This window comes from Chaetodon trifascialis, chromosome 14 (assembly GCF_039877785.1).
Source record: "Chaetodon trifascialis isolate fChaTrf1 chromosome 14, fChaTrf1.hap1, whole genome shotgun sequence".
NCBI lineage: Eukaryota > Metazoa > Chordata > Actinopteri > Chaetodontiformes > Chaetodontidae > Chaetodon > Chaetodon trifascialis.
The window spans coordinates 11,448,243-11,468,994 of record NC_092069.1 but is presented as its reverse complement, the minus strand read 5'-3'; the positions used below and the strand labels follow the sequence as shown (position 1 = coordinate 11,468,994).

At 43.0% G+C, this 20,752-nt stretch overlaps 1 protein-coding gene across 4 annotated transcripts in view; it reads right to left on the bottom strand.

Moving 5' to 3' along the window:
* Positions 1-20,752, bottom strand: part of ldlrap1b (low density lipoprotein receptor adaptor protein 1b) — a 31,502-nt gene that overhangs the window by 8,941 nt on the left and 1,809 nt on the right. For all 4 annotated transcript variants that reach the window (XM_070978767.1, XM_070978768.1, XM_070978766.1 and 1 more), the window contains exons 2-5: positions 7,404-7,546; positions 6,313-6,425; positions 3,570-3,684; positions 2,100-2,172 (exon numbers count right to left, since the gene is read on the bottom strand). In XM_070978767.1, the coding sequence (XP_070834868.1) occupies positions 2,100-2,172; positions 3,570-3,684; positions 6,313-6,425; positions 7,404-7,546 (444 nt within the window). The remainder of the gene's footprint in view (positions 1-2,099; positions 2,173-3,569; positions 3,685-6,312; positions 6,426-7,403; positions 7,547-20,752) is intronic.

The following is a 20,752-nucleotide window of genomic DNA, read 5'->3' as shown; positions in this document are numbered from 1 at the left end:
CAGTGTTCCCGTTTTTCCCCCATGGCCTCTCACATGCCTAGATTTCAGTCTGGGAATCAAACCCCTGCTAAACATGGAAGCAACCTAAAGATATGCCAGTTCAAAGCTAGCTGTCGAGTTTACAGTGAATATTCAATGTAAGCTGTAATATACAGAAGAATGTAGGTCAGGAATGTGTGGTGGGCTGTGGAGAACCACTGTGGGTGGTGGAGGAGAGTTTGGAGGAAACAGAAGCAGCAAAAATAGACAGACATGCAGCAGATACCCCCTGTTCCTGCACCCATCCTCGAGGCTTGTGTAACTTTAATGAAACAGACTCGAAAGAACCCCCCCATCTCTCTCTCTGCCACAAGAGAACAAAATTACTACTTTAAAAAAAAAAACATTCTTTCCCCCTCCATAACCTCCTACCATTCCCCTTCATCAGTGACACCAAAATGAACTAGAAGGAAAACAGACCGGCAAATTAAACAGATTACTAGGCCCGCCTCGGAAAAGAAGACGAGCAGAGGTGACGAATGTCAAGAGAGGGAAAGAGCAAGCGAAGCAGCAGATTTTATTATTCAACTCAAAAAAACAAATAACCAAACCAAGAGGCGTGAGGCAAGGAGCCTGTGGCCTTGATCTTGGGAAAAATAATCCCCCCCTAAATGGAAATGTGCCCACATGAAAACATTCCTAAACACCACAGCAGAAGAAGAAGACAAAGGGATGGAAATGTGGAGTAAATGAAAGAGGATGCTAGAATTTTCATACAGTGCAAGTGTGTGTCTCTAAAGGACTGAATAAATAAGCCCGCCTTCGCGTGAGACAGGATCAATGGCACCGACACTGAATCTGTCAGGGGGTTGACACACGCGCACAATCATTTTCCTTTCTCTCACACACTCTCCATCCCAACAAACCCTTCTGACCAGCCTTTCATGCTCTCTTGCCCTCTCTCCTCATCCCATCCCCCTCATTCACCCGTCTCCTTCCTTATAATAAACAGAACCGAGCGCTGTGATGGGGGGGAGGAGAGGGAAAAGAAAATAATTTGATGGGGAAGGGGGAGGGGGGGGATGGGGGGTTGCCAGGTGCAAAACAAGACGGACGGCAACAATGGATAATCACAAAATTCAAAGAGAACCTACAAGGCTACACCCATGTAAGGATGGAGAAGGTGTGCGGGGGTGGTGATGCCGAAGCCAATATTATGTGGCATGAAACGCTCATTTACTCTGGAGTCATACATGCAGTAAATTACATGCATGTTCTGCTGAGCTGTACAAAAGCATGTGTGTGACACCATCCTTACACAGCACTTTGCCTGCTGTGTCCACAGCGGTGCCTCAACACGCACCGTCTGCTCACCTCCTCATCTGCTGTATTAATGGCGCCCACAAATTTAAAGAGGCTTTCCAAGTTTGACATGAAACAGGAAAAATATAAATATATAATGAGGAGAAAAGGGAACATTTTTGCAGCTAAGATAAAAGACATCCAGGGAAAATCCCAGCTCCTACACACCAGAGTCATATTGTCAGTGTAAAGGAAACAGAGAAGATTTACTCCAGTCAGCCCACCTCTGCTCCAGGCGAGCCTCAATGCCCCTGCACCCCTCCCCATGTCGATACCTAGATGAGTCTTTAACCATGACTGAGTTTCCTGTAATGAAGAGGTGTCACTAAACTGAAACAGGTCTCTGCTCTCTGGGTGATCATTTAACGACTGTGTGTCTGTCTGCGGGGGGGGGGGGGGGGGGGGACTGGTTCAATCAATGGAGACATTCCTCTACTATATGTGAGTGTGTGTGTGAGAGAAGAACAACAGTGACTGTCAGGAACAGCTGTACAGTTCTCCACTATTTCACATGACCCCTGGAGAGGGTGTCAAGGCCAAGACCAGGAAGACGCCAAAAAAATTTATGTTTCCACACTGTACAGGAAACCTCAGGATAAAAGACAGGATCACTGTTTGGCCACTAAGAGGGAAGATAGAGGATGTACACAATAAGTGAAGAGAATAACAACAGTGGGGGAGGGAGGAGGAAAAAGAAGAGAGGAACATTTTCACTCATCCATCACACTCCTCTAGTCGTCGGGGGCGACCATGCATACCTTCCTTGGCAGCCTGCCAGAATTCAAACGCCACTCTGAAAGCCTGAGCCACTGTTAGGGTTACCGCCTGGGCCTGTTGGAGGGAGCCAGAGAGACAAAGAGTGAGGCAAAGGGATAAAGTGAAAGAATAAAAGGAGGATGAATAATACACACATGCATCTCAGCGACAGGATGGAAACACAAGGAAGTCTAGAAGCTATGACCACGTTAAAAACAGGAAGTAACACATACACAAGAAGGAGTTCCTTCATGGACACTTGAAGAGGAGGAAGAGAAACCTGTGAGCTCCATGACGAGTTGTTTATGTAACTGGGAGGATACGTGGCCTTTTGGCCAGAACTAAATTAGTGAGGGGAAGGAAAAGGAGGGAGTGGCACACTCATTCTGGAAACCTCCAGGGATGGAGAGAATGCCAGAGAGGGATGACAACCTCCACGCCCTTCATGTTCTCACTCTCAGACATGATACTTGGACATTTGCATGCATACAACTGAAGTGTGGCTCAAAGTGGCAGCACGGTTGTTCTCAGGTCTCTTTGCAGCATACTGTGTCTGCATTAAGTGCTCTCCACAGATTGCCATGGGCAAAAGCTGAATTGAATACCTGAATGCAGATTTCTGCGCCGTCAACAATCTGCAGTCTACATTTGAAGTTACAGGCTTATATTTCACTATACATTCTAATATGTAAAGAACAGCTTTAAAGCATTAGATCAAAACTGGGAAATTCGCTCACTCTCACATCTGTACGCTAAACATGAAGCCACAGTGAGTATCATAAAGACTGGAAACAGCTAGCCTAATTCTGTCAAAAGGTAACAAAATCCACACGATACATACATCACTTTTGTGTTATGTTCATCACACATGCACCCTATAACTGTGTCTCATTAAGAAACATTCATTCTGTTGTACTTCTGTTTGTGACTCTGCTCATCCAGTGAGGATGAATTGGACTTGGGAGCAATCACCAGGCAACAAGACATTATACACAACCAGCACTGGACTATTGAACATTTGCTTAAGTAATGCATTTTAAAATGGTATTTGAATGAGGATTTGATTGATATTAGTTTGATTATGCAAAAGAGGGCAGCTACTATAATGATTTTAGACTTGGATTGATAATTTGACTGTGCAAAAATTTGGGTGATGTGCTGGACAGTTCCTTGGCTTGGAGCAGTGACTTACTGGAGTGTCCACTGGTTGCCTGGCAACCTCACAGTGACCAAGAGACTTCAGAAAGTCACTGCACCTGGCCAAGAAACAGTCCGACATTAAGCAGAATAGTCGTTTTTACACTGGGGTGCTGGTCGGTCCTTCAATTAGATGTGAGAAATGGAAAGAGCACTGAACGTTAAACCCAACATTCAGATCCAGTTGGTTTCAAACTCTTTGTGTCCACTCACATCTACTTGTGCACACAGTGGGTGTCTCAGATACACATATATGCACAAACTCATTTACTTACCATTTTTCTCTTGGTGCAGAGGAAGGCATGACACTCCAGAGTCTCGTTGTGTTGGCTCTGGACGATGTAGGCAAACACTTTGTCGTGCATCTTGTCTGCCGTGCAATATGATATTCTGAAAAAAAAAAAAAAAACACACACACACACTTTAATAAAAACTCTGAGACTTTATGGAGTTATCGCAGATCAAGTGGAGCCATCTTGCAACTTCATCTGCACTAAGCCCTTAAGCCAGTCCAGCAATCCGAGTCAAACTGTTCAATCCAGCTTTTCTCTTAAGTGTTATAGCAAAAAAAAAAAAAAAACCCCATCTGCACTCGCAATTTCACTGCTCTGCACATGATCAAATACACACCCCAGCTGTGCGCAGGTACTGAGCTGAACAATATCATGAATGTGAGCTGAACACGTGTGCGGCGGACATCTGCCATTCCTTTCTGCTTTTCAAACAAGTCACTAAAGCACACTCCCGCTGTGTCCACCTGTTTAACAACCTTGACACACACAGATTTTTAAATCATTGCTTTTAGATTGGGCCAGGCCCCTGCAAGGAACATGAAAAGACTCATGCAGACAGAGGTGGCTGTTCCTTGTCTGTCTGTGATGTAGAAGGTCGTCTTCTGCACTGCGATTTGTCTGTCGCGTGTGAGAGAGGTATCAGTCTGGCTTGTCAGTCTCAGGTGCAGAGCAGGGCTTTAAATTAAGCTGTAATGCTCCACAAATAGCTTTCCTCCACTATTTGATCACCATGTCATTACCGTAATACCAAAGTGACGGGTACACTGGCCAGTTGGGGAGGGAGACCTAAAACGATAGAGGAAGGTTATAATGAATGTCTGCCATCTGTCCTTCCTTTCCCCTCTGAGCATCAGCTGAAACTTCACTGTGGGATAGTCACACACCCGCTTAACTAATGACCACAGAATTTGTGGAATTAATAACTAAATAAATAAAAGCAAGGGAGGAAAAGTCTGGACAGGTTTAAGAATCACAGCTGCTGTCTGTACAACACAAGCGGGATTTACGGGCAAATGTTTGGGAAGGAGGGCATCGGGGAAATTGGGTGTCTAGGCAAATCCATTTCTTTTATTGGTCGTCCATCTTCTTAGCAGATGTCTAGGGATGAGAACTCCAGTGGGGTGCGAGATACAACCAGCTGCTTTATGTCTTCACGCCATCCTGAGGTCACAGCTGGACTCACCTCGCACCGTCAGCCTTTTAATTGCGGTAATATTTACCTCGTATTCTTCAAATGAGAGAATCCATTATCGGTGCAGCATTTTCCTGGAGATGCATTGCAAAAAAGGGGGTTGTACAGGCTGTGTATTTTTGCACACAAAACTAAAAGAGACGCCACTGTAAGATAAATTTATAATAGAAATTTGTGGTGAAAACATAGTCAGCAGAGCTGACAATAAGCTCAGAGGACTTAAAACTGTGAGCCCTGGCCCCCCTTGGGAGGTGCTGGACAGTTTAAGGGATTGGTTCAGTTTCAGTTTCAGAGTAATCGTTAGCTGCCGCCCAACTTGTCGATGAATCAAAATTGCATCGAAAATACTCCAGCTGATGTTGACCACGTTGGTTCAGTTTGATCTCAGTGTGTCTTGCAGATAAAGCTTGCAGGAACATACCTTATCAGTTCAATTTTATCACAGCGTAAGAGATTTGTTGTTTCTCATTCTGCCCTTCCCCTCTTGCAATGAACTTTTGTGTGCAATGTTCCTCAGGTGAAATCTGAAAAAACAGCTCAGTGATGTGGAGACCAGATTTTTAATATAGATAAAGGCTGTATTCCCGAGACATTAACTCCATCCTCATTATTCGAAGATGCACAGCCAGGACACAGTTGCATGCTATGCTAAATAAAGCAGGTGGGAAGAATGACACCGTCTGAAGTAAAGGAACATCTCAAAGTGACACTGGAAAGCCAGGAACATGGTCAGTGTAGACAACTTGTAAATAAAACTGTTCCAGGATAACTTTAGACAACTCTCAGCAGTGAGATTTTGTCCTCAATCTGCCAGCTTTTAGGAGAAATTATTCAACATAAGCCTATTCATGCTAGGAAAAATGATGGAAAGTCCCATCTCTCCTTGATATGCAGACTCATAAATACGGAATTTTAGAAAAGTGATTCAAGCTTGGCTCATAAGCTCGAGGCCAATGGAGGTTAGGCAGCTTTAAGCGTACAGGCTGTGGCAGGCAAGTGAGATCTGTAGGCATTTACTAGAGAGAATGTGTGTGTGTGTGTGTGTGTGTGTGTGTGTGTGTGTGTGTGTGTGTGTGTGTGTGTGTGTGTGTGTCAAGCTCAGACATACAGCTGTTGTAGTGCTCCCAAGTGAGTTGAGATTGATGAGACTTACTGCTGATAGACTGAGTAGTCTCTCTCTCCATCACACACACACACACACACACACACACACACACACACACACACACACACACACACACACACACACACACACACACACACACACACACACACACACACACACACACACACACACACACACACACACACACACACACACACAGTGCCTTGGAGTACCACACCTCCTTACACTTGCATCCACCCATTGATGGATGAGAGCAATGGGAGAATAACAACTTTTGTTTTATTGTAGGTGATAAGGACAAGCTTAGGGTGAAATCACTGCACAACTGGGGCCGCCCAACTGAGTCAAGGACACATGATGCGCTATAACAGTCGAAAGAGCTGACAGCTCGAGACAGGACGACTGACCTGTATATGGAGATGTTTTCTATCAGCTGGTTGGAGGCACTGTCGTAAAGGATGATTCCTCGTGGGGAGACCTTTAATGTGACTTTCTGGAGTTTTTTTCCACTGGCTTTGGCCTGGACGGAAGGGAAGAAGGAGAAAGAAAGGGTGGAGAAAAGAGGGATTGTGATGCCGGGGATACAATATACAAAAACAATCAAGTTACAAAGCAAATTCCCCGTCATCGAGCTCACAGAGAATCAAAACTGTAGGTCACAAGATGTCAAGCAAAAGAAAACTTAAATCCTTGGAGATATGACAGACCTTGGAAACAAACATTGCCGAGCTGCTGGACTGATTAAATGTAGGAAAATGCGCCCAAGCCATACGCCAATTAACAAAGACGTCATCAAAACTAACACATAAACACATGTGAAGAGAGATTCCGAAGAAAACTAGTGTAACAACAAATGTGTGTGAGTGACAACCATCGTGACATCCAACCCTGAGTAAATGAGAACTTTTCCAACTATGGCCGGACAAAATATTACTTTACATCAAATGTCCCAACTAATGCACAATACGACAATTTAAAAATGATCCCATTCAGCAGCCTAACATCCTTTTCAGAGGGACACCAAGGGCAGCCAACAGATTAGGCCCAATCACAGCCTCTGCCTTTCCCTCCATACATCACCGTGTCTCGAGTCCCACCATTCTGCCGCCACTAACTTCATTATCCACGGAGCTGCCAGATCCAATAACATTAAGCCTTTTCTAACATGATAAAGCTGGCTGAGCCATACATTGAGCAACAGTGTCCAAACTAATTGCATCCTCCTCTAAATGTCAGCCTGGGGGGGGTGGGGGGTGGGGTGGGGGGGGGGGGGTAGGCAGCAAAGCACTCACTTTTCACTGAGGTGTCAGTCAGGTCATAAACAGGAGAAAACTACTGGATGACTACAGTTTCCAAGTGATGGAGGTGATGATGTGGGAAAGACACGTGCTTGTGAGAAACTCATTTTCTGTCAATAGTTTTCTCTGCGTGTTTGAGCTATTCCAGTAATGTGTGTGTCTAGCCCACTGCAGGTATGCAGGTGTGTGTTGTCTCTCACCGTGGCCACTATCCTCTTGACAGCAGCCGCCGACAGTTCCTCTCCTTTGGGCTGCTCAACCATCGTGACCCCGAGGTACTTGAGCTGGAACACCATGCCCTCCAGAAGGGTCTCCCTCGTGTCCGTCCAGTTCTCTGGAAGCTCTGCAAATGAGAGACACGCACCATTGACACTTCTGCTCGCCAACAACCCTGCTGGAGGCTAAGAGGTACTCTGTCAGACAATTGTAAGGGCAGCACAGCATTTTCTCAGCCCACTTGTGGGATGGTAAACTCAGCCGCTTTTGAAGCAACAGCAGCCAAACCATATCCTCATTATGGGTGTGAGTGATGAGCACATGCCTTGGCTATTCCTTCTTGCAGGAAGGCAAAGCCAGTAATCTGACAAAAAATACATTTCACCAGCTAAAATAAATCAGAGTATGCTCGCCTACTGTTTGCTGAAATAAAGAATCTGGCACCAAGCTTTTCTTGCAAATCGAAAACAGACAGGGTGGGTCATAAACTTGGCCTTCCAAATTGTAGTTCTGTTCATGTGAACTTCATTGTAAAGAGAGGGCAAAAGCAGCAGGGAAAGCAGATGCGTGGACAGACCAGCATGTGAGGGCTATGTCCAACGCTAGCACAATTAGCTCCAGTTTCTGGCTGCTCTGTTTTTAACCTTTGCAATCACATCACAGAGCTGAGCATAGTTTTTTTTTCTGAAAAATAAATATCTGGCAAAAACCGTGTTCTGAAAGTATGTCGAGAATCCTGGATGGAAAAACATTCTGCTGCAAAATAACTTTCCAAATTGCCTCTTTATTTCCTATCCAGGTAGACAGATGGGATGTATCTCTTCGCTAGCTTTGTACAAAACAAGAAAAATTTAACCTAATTTTTATGTGTGAAAAAAGAAAAGAAAATAACATCAATATAGACAAAAATAAATGACAGTAAAGCTTTTAAATTTTGGTTGATGATGTCAAGATTGAGCAAAGGGTACATGTTATTTCCCAATACTGCTACAAACACTTCCTACAGCAGCTTCAAAGTTAAAGTCTTCAAGATGAGATGACTGAAGTGAAGCGGGAAGTGTTCAGAGGAAGTGTTGAGGTACAGTCACTGCTGGTAGTGTAGTTTAGGTGGGTGAGGTTTCAGCCAAGCTTGTAAGTTATTTGCAGCCTCTTTCTGACTGTGGTTTAACAGCTTTAAACGTGACCTGGCTATGTAAAGAGACATCCGTGTTAGTCTGCAATTGCAAATACTCTTCAGTCACCACAAAATATTAAAAAACATAAATAAACACCAGCGGTGGCATTTGGAATAAGTACGTTTTCACTATTTTAAACCGGACATCAAATACACTTTCAAGAGATAAAACTGGTCCTCTTGACTTTTTGCCAGGACTCAGTTACAATCCTGCCAACTACTGTCGGTGAAGTCATTTATAAAAGATAATCCCCTCTGGCGCACTAGAGAATGAGACTTATCTAGGACTCAATATTGTACATTTGTCTGGAGAATGAAACACTGGTTTTGATTCCTTTTATCACAGGAATGCTGAGTGAGTGCCCTTCTCCTCATATTATGTCAGTATGGTGACAGAGAGGGGTGCCTGGTCACAGGACTACACCACAGAGAGGGAGCAGTGACAGAGAACAACTTGTATGAACTGACCTGCCTTAAATAACAGCATATCATTCAGACTTGGAATTATGCTGACAGTCAAAACTAGACTGTCAATATTCAGCAGCTTTCAAACTGACCAACATGAGACAATTAGGAACCAGCTGTTGGAAGTGGAAGTTCAGACATGCAAACAACAAACTGCTTCTTCAGTATTCAGCCATTTGCTCGGGCAATAGACATACTAACTTCTCCCTGACGCTCATAAAAGGTTTATGGACTTGCTGCAATGAGGTGAGTGGGGGCAGAGAGATCCATTTGTCTCCTCAAAAGGTCCATCAGAAAACACAATCAACAACATCACACCTTCCCTCCTGGGTGGTTTTCATGGCACCCAGTATCTGCGGGGGGGGGGGGGGGGGGGTCACCGCTGCCGCATCTCAGAACCCATTGGCTAACGTCTGATGATAATTGAGCCTCTGGGGGCAACAGCCAATGTTGCAGGGCTTCCGGAGTAGCCAGCAGACATCTGAATAATGGATATTGAGGCTAAGACTTGCTCTTCCATGGGCCAGTCACTGTTCACTGTCCGATTAGCAACTTGACACAACAATTCAACATTTTTGCTAATCTCTATAAATAGATATTTGCATATGAATGCAAAAAAAAAAAAACAATAAATAAATCGGGTTCTGAGACTGCATTTTGGCCAATGTTCTTCACTTCTTTTGCTATCCAAACAGACTGTCTACCTGCATACAACCAAAGCCTGATCAAATGTGATTGGTCAACACTACTCAGACCACAAACAGACTACAAATGGGATGAGCGCCACCAAAATCTTGTCCCTTTCCTAGAGATTCTGCATTCATATGCAGGTTAAAGAGATGTGCAGAAAGCAATTGTTTAAAAAAAAAAAAAAAAAAAAAGCTTATGCTCATGTGCTTTGCAATATTTTTCTGGGTCTGAAATGTTGGGTTAACCCCTGTTTTTTTAGTCTTACATGAAAGTAAATTTAATATTTTTTGAAAAAATAGGAAACAGACTGGCAGTTTACTTGATAATGAAAACTGATTAATCTGCAAGCACGCACATAAAGGTTTAAGTTGTTTTCCTCATAGCTTGAGTATTTTAATTTTCTGTAGGACACATTATTTTTACACAATTTCAGTTAATTATTTAACTGAACAAGCTCATTCTTGGAACAGTAGAAGGTGTTACTTGTTTGCTCATGTTAATTGTTCAAATCAAGCTTCCACTGAGCAATGCATTTAGTATTTTATTAGCTTGTAATGATGAGACAGTTGCTGAATATTAGCATTTCCTTTTTACATCCATCTTTCGTTTAAAACAATGTACAAAAAAAAAAAAAAAAACTAAACGTACAGGAACACATTTACTTCAAGGTGCTTTTACAAGTGCACAATATTAATCATCTGCATAATGACCAGATGTGAGCTCAGTAGCAGAAGTATTTTTAAAGCTTTTTGGACGCATTTACTGTGTGATCACTTGGTTGAAGAACCCATATCGTGTAGGGAGCATAAACCACTTGTGAAAGGCAGCAGAGGCTAGCCTATAATATTCCTTTCATCTCCAGCCAAACCAAGGCAACCGTGAGTGGTTATGGAGAAGGGTTAAAAATGGTCTAAATGTAGCTATAACCAAACCCATACTTAATGGGTGAGTCTGACAGTGAACACCCTCTCTAAGGTCAAGGTCTTTGAGCTCCTAAGTGTGGGGAACAGATCAGGCTCTCCTCCTCAGCTGATCATGTACTTACATTAGTGCTTCAATAAGAAGCACCCTGACTGTAATATAATCTGCAGCGAGGAATCATTAGCTCCTATTCATGATCTAAATCAATCTACCAAGTGGACGATAATTGTCCATTACAAGGTGTAGCCACTTAGGACATTTGCAGACAGTTGCACAAATATGATGGGGATAATGCAGGCTAAATGTCATCTAGCATGACATTTCTAACCTGGAGTACTTGCTTGCATTAGTGAAGGCAACAATGAACCTGAGTCCAGAGATTTTCAGTGTTTACAAAAGGCAACACTGCTGACAGGTCTGCTTCACTGAATTTCAACAATCTGTCAGACGTACTTTGAAAATGCTCTGAGTGATTCAAGGCTTAGGAGAGGTGTCATTCATGTAATACACACAGCTGCAGCTGCAGCAGCAGCAGGTTTGTGCTGGTCCAGTGGAGATATCAGAGGTAAGCCTGTATACTTCAACCGCCCATACTAATGCTTGCAGGAGGCAGGTCTCTGGGGCTGACCAGCAGCTCACCCTGACTGCAGAGTCTTGGGAATCCCCCCCATCCTAAGAGGTCCAGAGGAAGCTATTCTAAGACTAGACTATGCAGATGATGGGAAATCTTCAGCCCAGTCTGCCTAAAATAGATGAGGAGATGAATTCTGTGAAAAAAAAAAAAAACATGTGCAACCTCACTGTAGCAGTTTTAGTGACCAATGAACAACAGCTGTATCAAACACTGACACAATGGCATTTAAAATGAGCAAAAATAGCTTTGGTTCATAGCTATTTTTAGACTGGTACATATCCCTGGAGTGCTGCTTTGTACGGAAGAATAATCCATTTTCATATTGGTCACATTTGCATTTACACAACCAACCCCCCACCCAACACCCCCATCGGCAGCAGCCCCCCTCCACAGCAGCTCTCTGCAGCTGCGGTGCTGATTAGAGCAAACTTCAAAGGATTCTTGGCTATGCTGGATCTCTGGCTGGTCAGTGAGCGCTGCTTGCTTGGGTGACACTGCCTGTAAATGAGCCAGAGAGAGCAGGCAATGGAACAGTGATGTTTGCTGAGTGGAAAGGGATGGGACTGGAGAGACAGGTAGCAGGCTGCAGCTGCTGCCAACACAGTGAGCGAAAGATATGCAAGGGTGTGTTTTACCAAACATTTTTAAAGAACAATGTGTATGAACCAGTGGGGCTCATTCAGTCTTTCATTCTGGCTCCTGCTCTGAAAATCAACACTGTGTCTGCACCTAGATTCACTGGAAAACATTTTCTAGCTGCCCAGCTGACCACCTCTTCAAACACACAAACCATAAATATCAACCACACTACAACACAGATGGTCAGGCCTGATGAGGGAAATATGTGCTATGGACAAAGAATCAGCAAACAGAAACAAAACAAATATCTGCTGGTTGACCACAAAATGATGGTGAATTGAAAGATAAGAACTGCATCTGTCAACATTGGATTAACTCCCAGATGAGACTCTTCTCAGTGATGGAAGAAAAATGAAAGCCCTCAAACAGAAAAGTGACATCTCTTTTGCTCTGTTGGGTTTTTTTTTTTCATGAAAAAATACTAATAGCAGTGGGCAATATAGGCCATATGACCTAAAATGTATTGTTATTAAATAAGTTTGCATTATGGTATGAAGCATGGAGATAATATCTGGTTATGTGAGACTGCACAAAAAGCAACATGAAAAACAGTTTTCCACATGCAGCCTCCTAGTCTGGTATTTAATTGGCTTCAAATGAGGCTTAATGTTCACAAAGTTTCTCTCGTCCGTCCATCAACATTAGTCTACAATGGATGCTACCAGACACATTAGCTGCAGAAGGTTAAGTTAATTCACAGGGTTTTTAGTTAAGATTTTGTGTTAGTTCTTGCAGCCACCAAAAGAAAGATTGGCTTGCGTTGCTCATTACCTTCCACATCTTCATGTTGCTGGAGCTGGCATTATAGCGAAGAAAATAGTAGTTAGTGGATGTAACTCCAGTTTTATGAGTGCATTCATAGCCCTCTACCTGCAAGTTTTTGCTCAAATTTATCAGGGTATTGACAGTATTGCAAGTGTGTGTGTGGCAGAGAATCAGACCATGAGATAGATCTTATCTCAGCAAACAATTTAGTATTTACTGGTGGTACCATTGTCCCAGTAGTGTTTCCAACATTTGCCACATGTGATAGTTTTGCAAGTTCATTTAGGTCTCAGAGTTCAAATATAATACTTGTCGCTGTACGTACACATCATTCTAATCATTCATTAGAAAGCACAAATACATAAAAATAAAACACAAACAGTGTTGGTGTAGTTTAAGATATTAAATTTTCTATATTGTAAATATACATTACAGTGAAAATAACAAGCCTGTCTGTTGACAGGATCTGAAATTAACACCTAATTAACTATCCATACACATTTCACGTGCAGTATGTGGTGTGATCGTGATCAGTCAGAGTAGCACCTAACAAACACACAAAAAACCCACTGGCAGCCACTCATTGAAGCGTAATCGGCCTGTATCACACAGCCAGTATGAAGTCCACTCTTGCAGTCAGATGCAAACCTGCTTCCATCCCCTCTGTCTCCTCCTGCCTCAGACAAGTCTCAACACTCCAGCAGCAAGGCTCGGCCAGAGGACGATGAGAGGAACAAAGAAAACAGGAGGCTACTTCCTCACTCTGCAGTTCACCTCATCTGAACTGTAGTGCAAGTCTACCAACCTTTAATATCTCCATATCACACTGTCAACTGAGTGTAAAAAGCAGACATGAACATCAGACCTGTGGACTAAACGTTCCTGTAAATGACACAGCTGTCATTGAAGCCACAAAGTTTCTTCACAAAGAATGTGTCTGGTTGTATTTTAGGCTGCATGACAATGTCAGAATGTGTTTAACACATATTTCAAGTTCCTAAAATCTGTGGTATTTCAATGAATTTCAATGTAATTAGAATTTCAAGGAAAGCAGTCTGCTGTATCATACCACCTTTTCCAATTACCTCTGCTTTACCAGACTTTTCTCTCATACTGAAATGAACACCAGTATCCAAAACAATAGCCAACATTTGCAGAATTCAACGAGGTTATCGGAGCTGTGGGGTTCAATGAACTGTGAGCATAAACCCAGACGGAGAGTGTGTCTGTTGTTGGAGGCAGCATCAGGCCAGGCTGTGGTCATCGAACTCCTACGGTGGTTACACAAGACTGTTGCGGAGGAAAACACACTAGGAAAGGTCTTGGTCTCTTCTTTACAATTCGATCATTTGAATCCATGCATAAGCCAGGATTTTTCATGAAGTTTTAATGAAGCTAAAACTACAGAGGCAGTTGGGCCCTTTTGATGCAACAAGAGATCTGGAGAGGCAAGACGGCACAGAGGTCTCGGGAATTATAATCAAAGGGATTTGAGGACTGAGCCTGTGCAGCCGTAGCGTACGAGAAGGGGTGGTGGATGTGGTGGGTATTTTGGTCAAAGACAACATAGAGGAAATGAAGCAGGCAATTTGAACAAGAGAGGGTCAGAGAGAGTCACTATCGCTTTCCCTGTCAACAAAAAGCGAGGCAGTAATGAGGAAAGAAGATCTGCTCTTCCTGGCTTTGCCTCTGCTTTAAGAAGAGAAAATGACAGAAAGTCAGACAGTCAGAGGTAGAGAGAGGGAGACAAGATGGGTGGAGGCAACAAGACATTCATAAATTAAAAACAAGCAGATAAAAGAGAAACAAAATTCCCACCACAAATTCATATGCGTACAACAAATCTAATGAACAATTAGGAAGATGCAACAGTTTAATCACAGTGGAAACAGCAAAAGCACTCTGTTATGCGGTGAGTGCAGGCTAAATAATGAAGTTAATAGTCTGGAGCTGGCAAAGAGGGAGACGTGCATGCATCGGCACAGGCGTAAAAACACAAATGCCACCACAATGCCATCCTGACAACTTAGCCATCCTATCACTGCGATCTAGTTTGCTTCCAGCCAACATTAATAGTGTTTCTCTACTTGAAAATGGATGAAAAAGCCCTGCTGAATATAAGCTTTGATTGACCAACAGTTGAGGACAGACAGAGATGAATTCAAGATGAAAATGCCCACTCTTCCTCACAGTCAGTGACACATTTCTTGACCGAAACCACTTCCAAGGTGACAAAGCTGAGCAGGTGACATGACTAGGTGCCACTGAGTCAGAGCTACTGCGACTTTGCACAATTTTTAGCACATCAAACAGTGGGAGTTAATGTTCTAGCCGTATCCAGGAAAATCCTTTTACATCCTTGTTATTGACATCATTCTTACAAGTGATACCAGATTATGCCAGTTAAGCTGTGAGTACATGAGTAAGCCACTGCTGTGTTGAAACCCTGGGTTACAGCAGTTACATATTCACAGTTATGAATGATTTTTGGATTCTAAGGAAGAGGAGGGGCACCAGCAGCAACGCACCGTGGCTTGGTTTAACATACAGACACAACTAAAGACTTTTGGGTCAACAGTCAAAGCACCAGCACCACTCCACAGCTCCAGCAGGCTTCACAAGTCAAGCCTGCTGCATCAACAGTTTCCCCTTTGTTGAGATTTGAAAGGAGCTTCTGAGCACTGAGAGCTGTCCGCATGGTGTCGCATTGGCGTCGGTCAATGAGTGAGAGGAGAGAATCCCAGTGCATTCATCTGAGCCTCTGGATACCAAAACTGTGAATGACTCATTGTTTTTGGTCTGGCTGGACACACGCCTGCGCACCTGCATACCTTCCCCTGAACATGGTGGGAAATGAATAAATCTCCATTCTCTACTGGGGCTTCGCTGCTCTAAAACACTCCGGCTGCCAAACAGTGAAACAAGCACCGAAACCAGGCAAATAACAGGGTCTCAATTTTTGCTGTGCCGGAGATGTGCGTCACCCTGGGACATTGGGAAAAGGTGTGCACTTTGGCTGCCTTTCATGAGGTCCTCTCAGAGGATCAGTGTTAAACTGTAGACAGAGGTAACACTATCTCCTCACCAGGGACACTTAGTGTGTCCATGTGCAAGATAGGGGCAATTCTCAACCCAAACAAACTGGCAGTCAAAGACATGCCTGTCATGTATTGTGTATAGTATGTCCTGCAGCATGACAGTGTATTTGGAATGGACTCCAAAGATCCCATGCAAGGGTGAGGCTCACTGAACTGTTTTTTGACAACAGTGAAAATCTATGGCACAGTGTAATACGACTTATCAGGCTTTGGATACACACAGAGAAATCATTCGGGTCAATCCTGTGTTTGTTTAGCTCTTTTCGTGCTATTTGTTGACAAGAAAAACATAGTACATCACCACCCTTGTGCTTTAAGATAAATCCCAAACAACCTTTGAAAACAAAGGGAGTGACTAAAAGATTTAAATTTGCTCATGTGTCGTCCGCGGACCTAGGCCTGTGAGGAGAAAACCTCTTATCTCTCAATGGTGAGATACATGCAGAAAAGTCCTATTCCAGCATTATTAGACTCCAATCAGGACACTTTGGGCTAATTTAGAAACTGCCGACTCAGATGAGGAAAGATGCCTGGAGGAATACACAAACACAGCACACAGCTTGCTGAGAGAGACAACCTCTAGCTATGCCAGAAAAAGTAAAGTCCTACATCTCTAGTGCAGACTATCTTCTGTGGTCGAGTCTCATGTAACCATGTTATGCACTGTGTGGATGTAACCTGATACAGTATGTTCTGTTCAGGCTGTTCATTTCAGTGCAGGTCAGAGATGAGCACCATCATCACCACGTCTTGAAAAGAAACACAGTCATTACAGGACAACGCTGAGATAGAGTATTGTTAAGAAAAGAAAGGGTGAGTGTTAGTCAAAGGGAAATGCGTGTTACTACACATGGGGCAATTGTCACTGTCTGTCCCTGTCTGGTACAAAGGGCTGATCCAGTACTATTGTTCCCCTCTTAACTTCAGCTTCAGGGGAAAAGGATACAGGAAATGTTTTACATATCATTGGAAACCCAGCTCAAAGTGTCTGTGTACACAAATACACCAACAGCATGAGATACGAAAACTACAGGCCAGTTCACTAAAGGCACAATCAATACAAAGTAAATAAGATGAACAGTCAGTGGGGGACTGGTTATGGCCAGCAGCATGTGACCTTTTTGTATATGTCCTTGGACACGAGGCTGCTCCTTTAATTTCATCCTCTACACCAGCAGACTTATGATATTCTTAAATGTATGTGTTGGAGCTCTCCCAATAATACAAATGAAGTGGTGCGTGACTGTGTAGCTATCAGTGTTTAATTTGATGACCATCCAAAACAATTTCAGTTGGGTGAAGGAAAGGATTTGTAGAGGATAAGAGTCTTATGGTTTAAGTCTAACAGCGAGACACGTGTCTTTCAGTAGTGGTAAAATCCACTCAAAGAAGGAAAGTGAGGAGAGGGAGAGGGAGGAGAAATGAGTGGTCATGCCAGTCAGGGATTACAGCTGATGACCAGCTGAGGCCAGAATGTACTCTCAACAAGAAACAGGGTTATGAAACTGATCCTTAAAGCACCCTGTGCACAGCCTTGCGAAGCAGGAGGAGCTAGTTTCTATTGAGACTCAAATTATTATGACAACTACAGATACCATTTTTATAAAGAGGACTGGGTGCATCATTAAGTCTATGAATAGACAGAACATGCAAATCATGTAAACTGGCGGGATTGTATAAGCCAGATATCCTCACAGGCCTAAAACCCCGGACCTGATCCAAAACACACTTGTGGAAAATCTTTCCTGATCTCAACAAAACCAAGGACAGTCAGAACCAGTCCAATATAAAACTGATGGCAATTAGACCCTATACAAAATGTGGCTGAGCAAAAAAAGACCGAAATAGAGACAGACAACGAACAACCGATGTACAAACTGCAAAATAAAATGCAAAACGATGTCAGATTCCAGCTTCTCAAATGTCAGGGATTTGCTGCTTTTCTCTGTCAAATTGACAAGTAAACTGAATATTTCAGGGGTTCAGACTGTCAGATAACTGACACACAATAAAATGAGACCCTACCAGGACCCAATTAAACTAAACATAATTTGGATCCAGCCTGACTCAGATCGGGGGTCAGGTGTCAGTCACTAGGAAGTGAGAAGACCCACAAAGACATCTAAAACTGGCATAAAATGAAGCACAAGCATTAAAACAAACCATTCCTTTGTTTGTTTATTTTGTTTTTTTTTTCCTGTTTGACTCAATTTCACCACATATTGCTCCAAGGGCTGATGAAACTCTTTCCTGTTCAACCAGTTTTTGACACACAGGACCACAGATTTGCACAGTGTGTTCCTGAGATTTTGCTTGTCAGCTTCTCTGCATCCTTCCAAATATGTGTGTGTGCTTGTTTGCAGAGACATGTCAACTTGGAATGTTGGCACAGATGGACAAAGACGGGGCATTGAGAGGTAAATGAATCTTGCATTAATAAAAGTAATACCCTTTTTACTATGGTCTTCATATACAAGAAGACTTTATGATAAAGGGTGTGTCATGAGAGGTTTCATGAAGTTTCACTACCACTAGCACAACAGGTATCTTCTCCAGGCAATTGCTCACAGGTGTATTGGGAGCTTGGAGAAAAAAGAAAAGACGAGTTTTGGAACAAGCATCAATTGGGGGGGGGGGGGGGGGCTAAAAAAGAGCAAGTCTTTCCTGAATTACATGCTCACCAGAGTGGAGAGAACAGGGTTCTTCATCTGCTGCCTGAGTTTCACTCTTGTCTACTGACGAAACACCCACAGGACATCCATAAACCTCCATAGCTTGACTGACAAGTTAGAGAAAAGGAAGGCTATTACAATGGGGTGCACAGAAATTTCTTTTTCATGCTTTAGAAGCTGTAGAGTAGTGCTCTTATCATGCCTGCAGTTGAATCTAGCATTATTAACTAACTTGCTCAGAACAGATTAAATAAAAAGGGAAGGCGTCGTAATTGTTGGGGACACTGAGTCACTAACAGTGCAACTGCTTCCAGGCTCAGATAGCTGTCTAAAAATACTTAATTGGGATTTGTAGACTTCCCCCTTGCTGTATAAGTCTCAGATGGCATTTGTTTAGTCACACGTTCTCCTACTGACCATGACGCGAAAGAACTACCACACTGACCATATGTCTACACATATGGCTGAAGGAGATTACATCAATTATTTCTCACCAGGAAGGTGAACTGGTTAGCCACTGTGCTTCCTGCCCAGACTTCCCTCCTGGCTATGAAAGACTATGGCATAGTCTTTCAAAGTAGTCCCTACTGTGACAAAGTGGGGGGAAAAAAGAAGATGTTCTATTTCTTCAAAAAAAAAAACAATATTAGCTGATGGGTGCTTGTCTAATTTTGTTTCTGTATTTTCTGTGTGTTTTTAAAAATGTATTTTGGAGCTAATCTTGCAGTTTGAAAAGAAAAGGAAATAGTGTTTAATCTGAAATAATAACACAAGGGAACAGATGTCCATTTTTCTAATCACAGGCAACTGAGTGCAATATAGCACAGTGAATAACAGATGCAAATAGATTGGCTTTTGCTTCACAAATCCATCATATTGCAGTGGTAATGGTAACAATTCTGATGTTTAAACTATCCTATTTTGATAGGACAATGTCAAACACTGATTTCCCCGCAAGTCCAAAAATCATCCTCTTAAGAACAGTGACAATGCATGACTATGCAGTGCTGCCCACAAACACAATCACTTGTGACTCCATACACTGACTCCATATACAGAAGCAGCTTACAGATACAGTAGATCTCATAGGGCAATAAATCAGTGAGGACTTTACAACTCTATAAAGGAATCCTGTAGGAGGCAATCTTCATTACGGCCTGGCAGCCCCCTTTGGATGACTTTGTGTAGGGGACATAGCACAGCCAGGCCAGGGCAGGGCCAGAGGTGGAGGGAGGAATTGGCTGATGCAGAAAACAGTTACTTCTTGAAAATAAACAGTGCTTACAAAGATAATTAAGACCTACCGTGTCTGTCATTAACCATTTAAATTAAGGCTAAAGATGAATTCTTGAACGCAAACCTAACTGCTGTCACTGCAGTGACACATTCTGAATTTTGTGCAAAATGCAAATTCACCAACAAACTACCATCTCCGGTGGCTGTGTCAGCAACACTGGCTCACACATCTAGGTGTTAAATATGATGTGGTCTAAATGGTTGAAAGACCGTGCACAGTCCTCATTGGCCACCTGCATGCATGTGTCAACTGACAACCTGATATGATTCAGTATTGACAATCCGACAGAAGTCAGGTCCTTGATCAGGAACATAGGAAAGCACTGTCTCTTTTTCAATGCAGAGTGAGATTTTCTGCATCCCATACTTTTCAGACTGGTTAGGAAAAAAAAAATCAGGGCCTTCGTGGCCTAAAAAGATGCTTAATGTTACAAGCCAATCCCCCCCACCTGCTTCAAATTGGAAACTTTTTGGCTGTAATGTTAGGGCAGTGCAGAATGTTTCGTCAGTCCCACAGACTGCCAAGAAGCAATCAAGCTGTTTAGAACCATGCAGGAAATGACACAACTGACACAGTTTTGCCTGTGCAGAGGCACAAGACTGCAAAAGCAGAGGAAATGTCAGCCTACTTTCAATGTTGACATGCAGCAATCATTAAAGACACACGGGGCGGTTTTATGAAACCAACATTGAAACCTGTTACAATCTGACACTGACGATGGTAGAGAAGGAATGCAGTGCTGAGAGATGCCAATGAAGTGAAGAGGCAGCTTTGACAGGGCCAAGCCTAGACAGAGGAGGAAGAGACTTCTTACTAGAGACATGTGGCAAAATCTGGCCTCAGATTATGGGCATGTCTAAATCTAGTAATATTGTATTTTTAAGATAATACAACCCAGGCCAGAAGGCACAACATTGAAAGAAATTACACGTTTTGTTTTTTTTTTGTTCTGCCCTCTAAATATCTGCAGTATCTGGA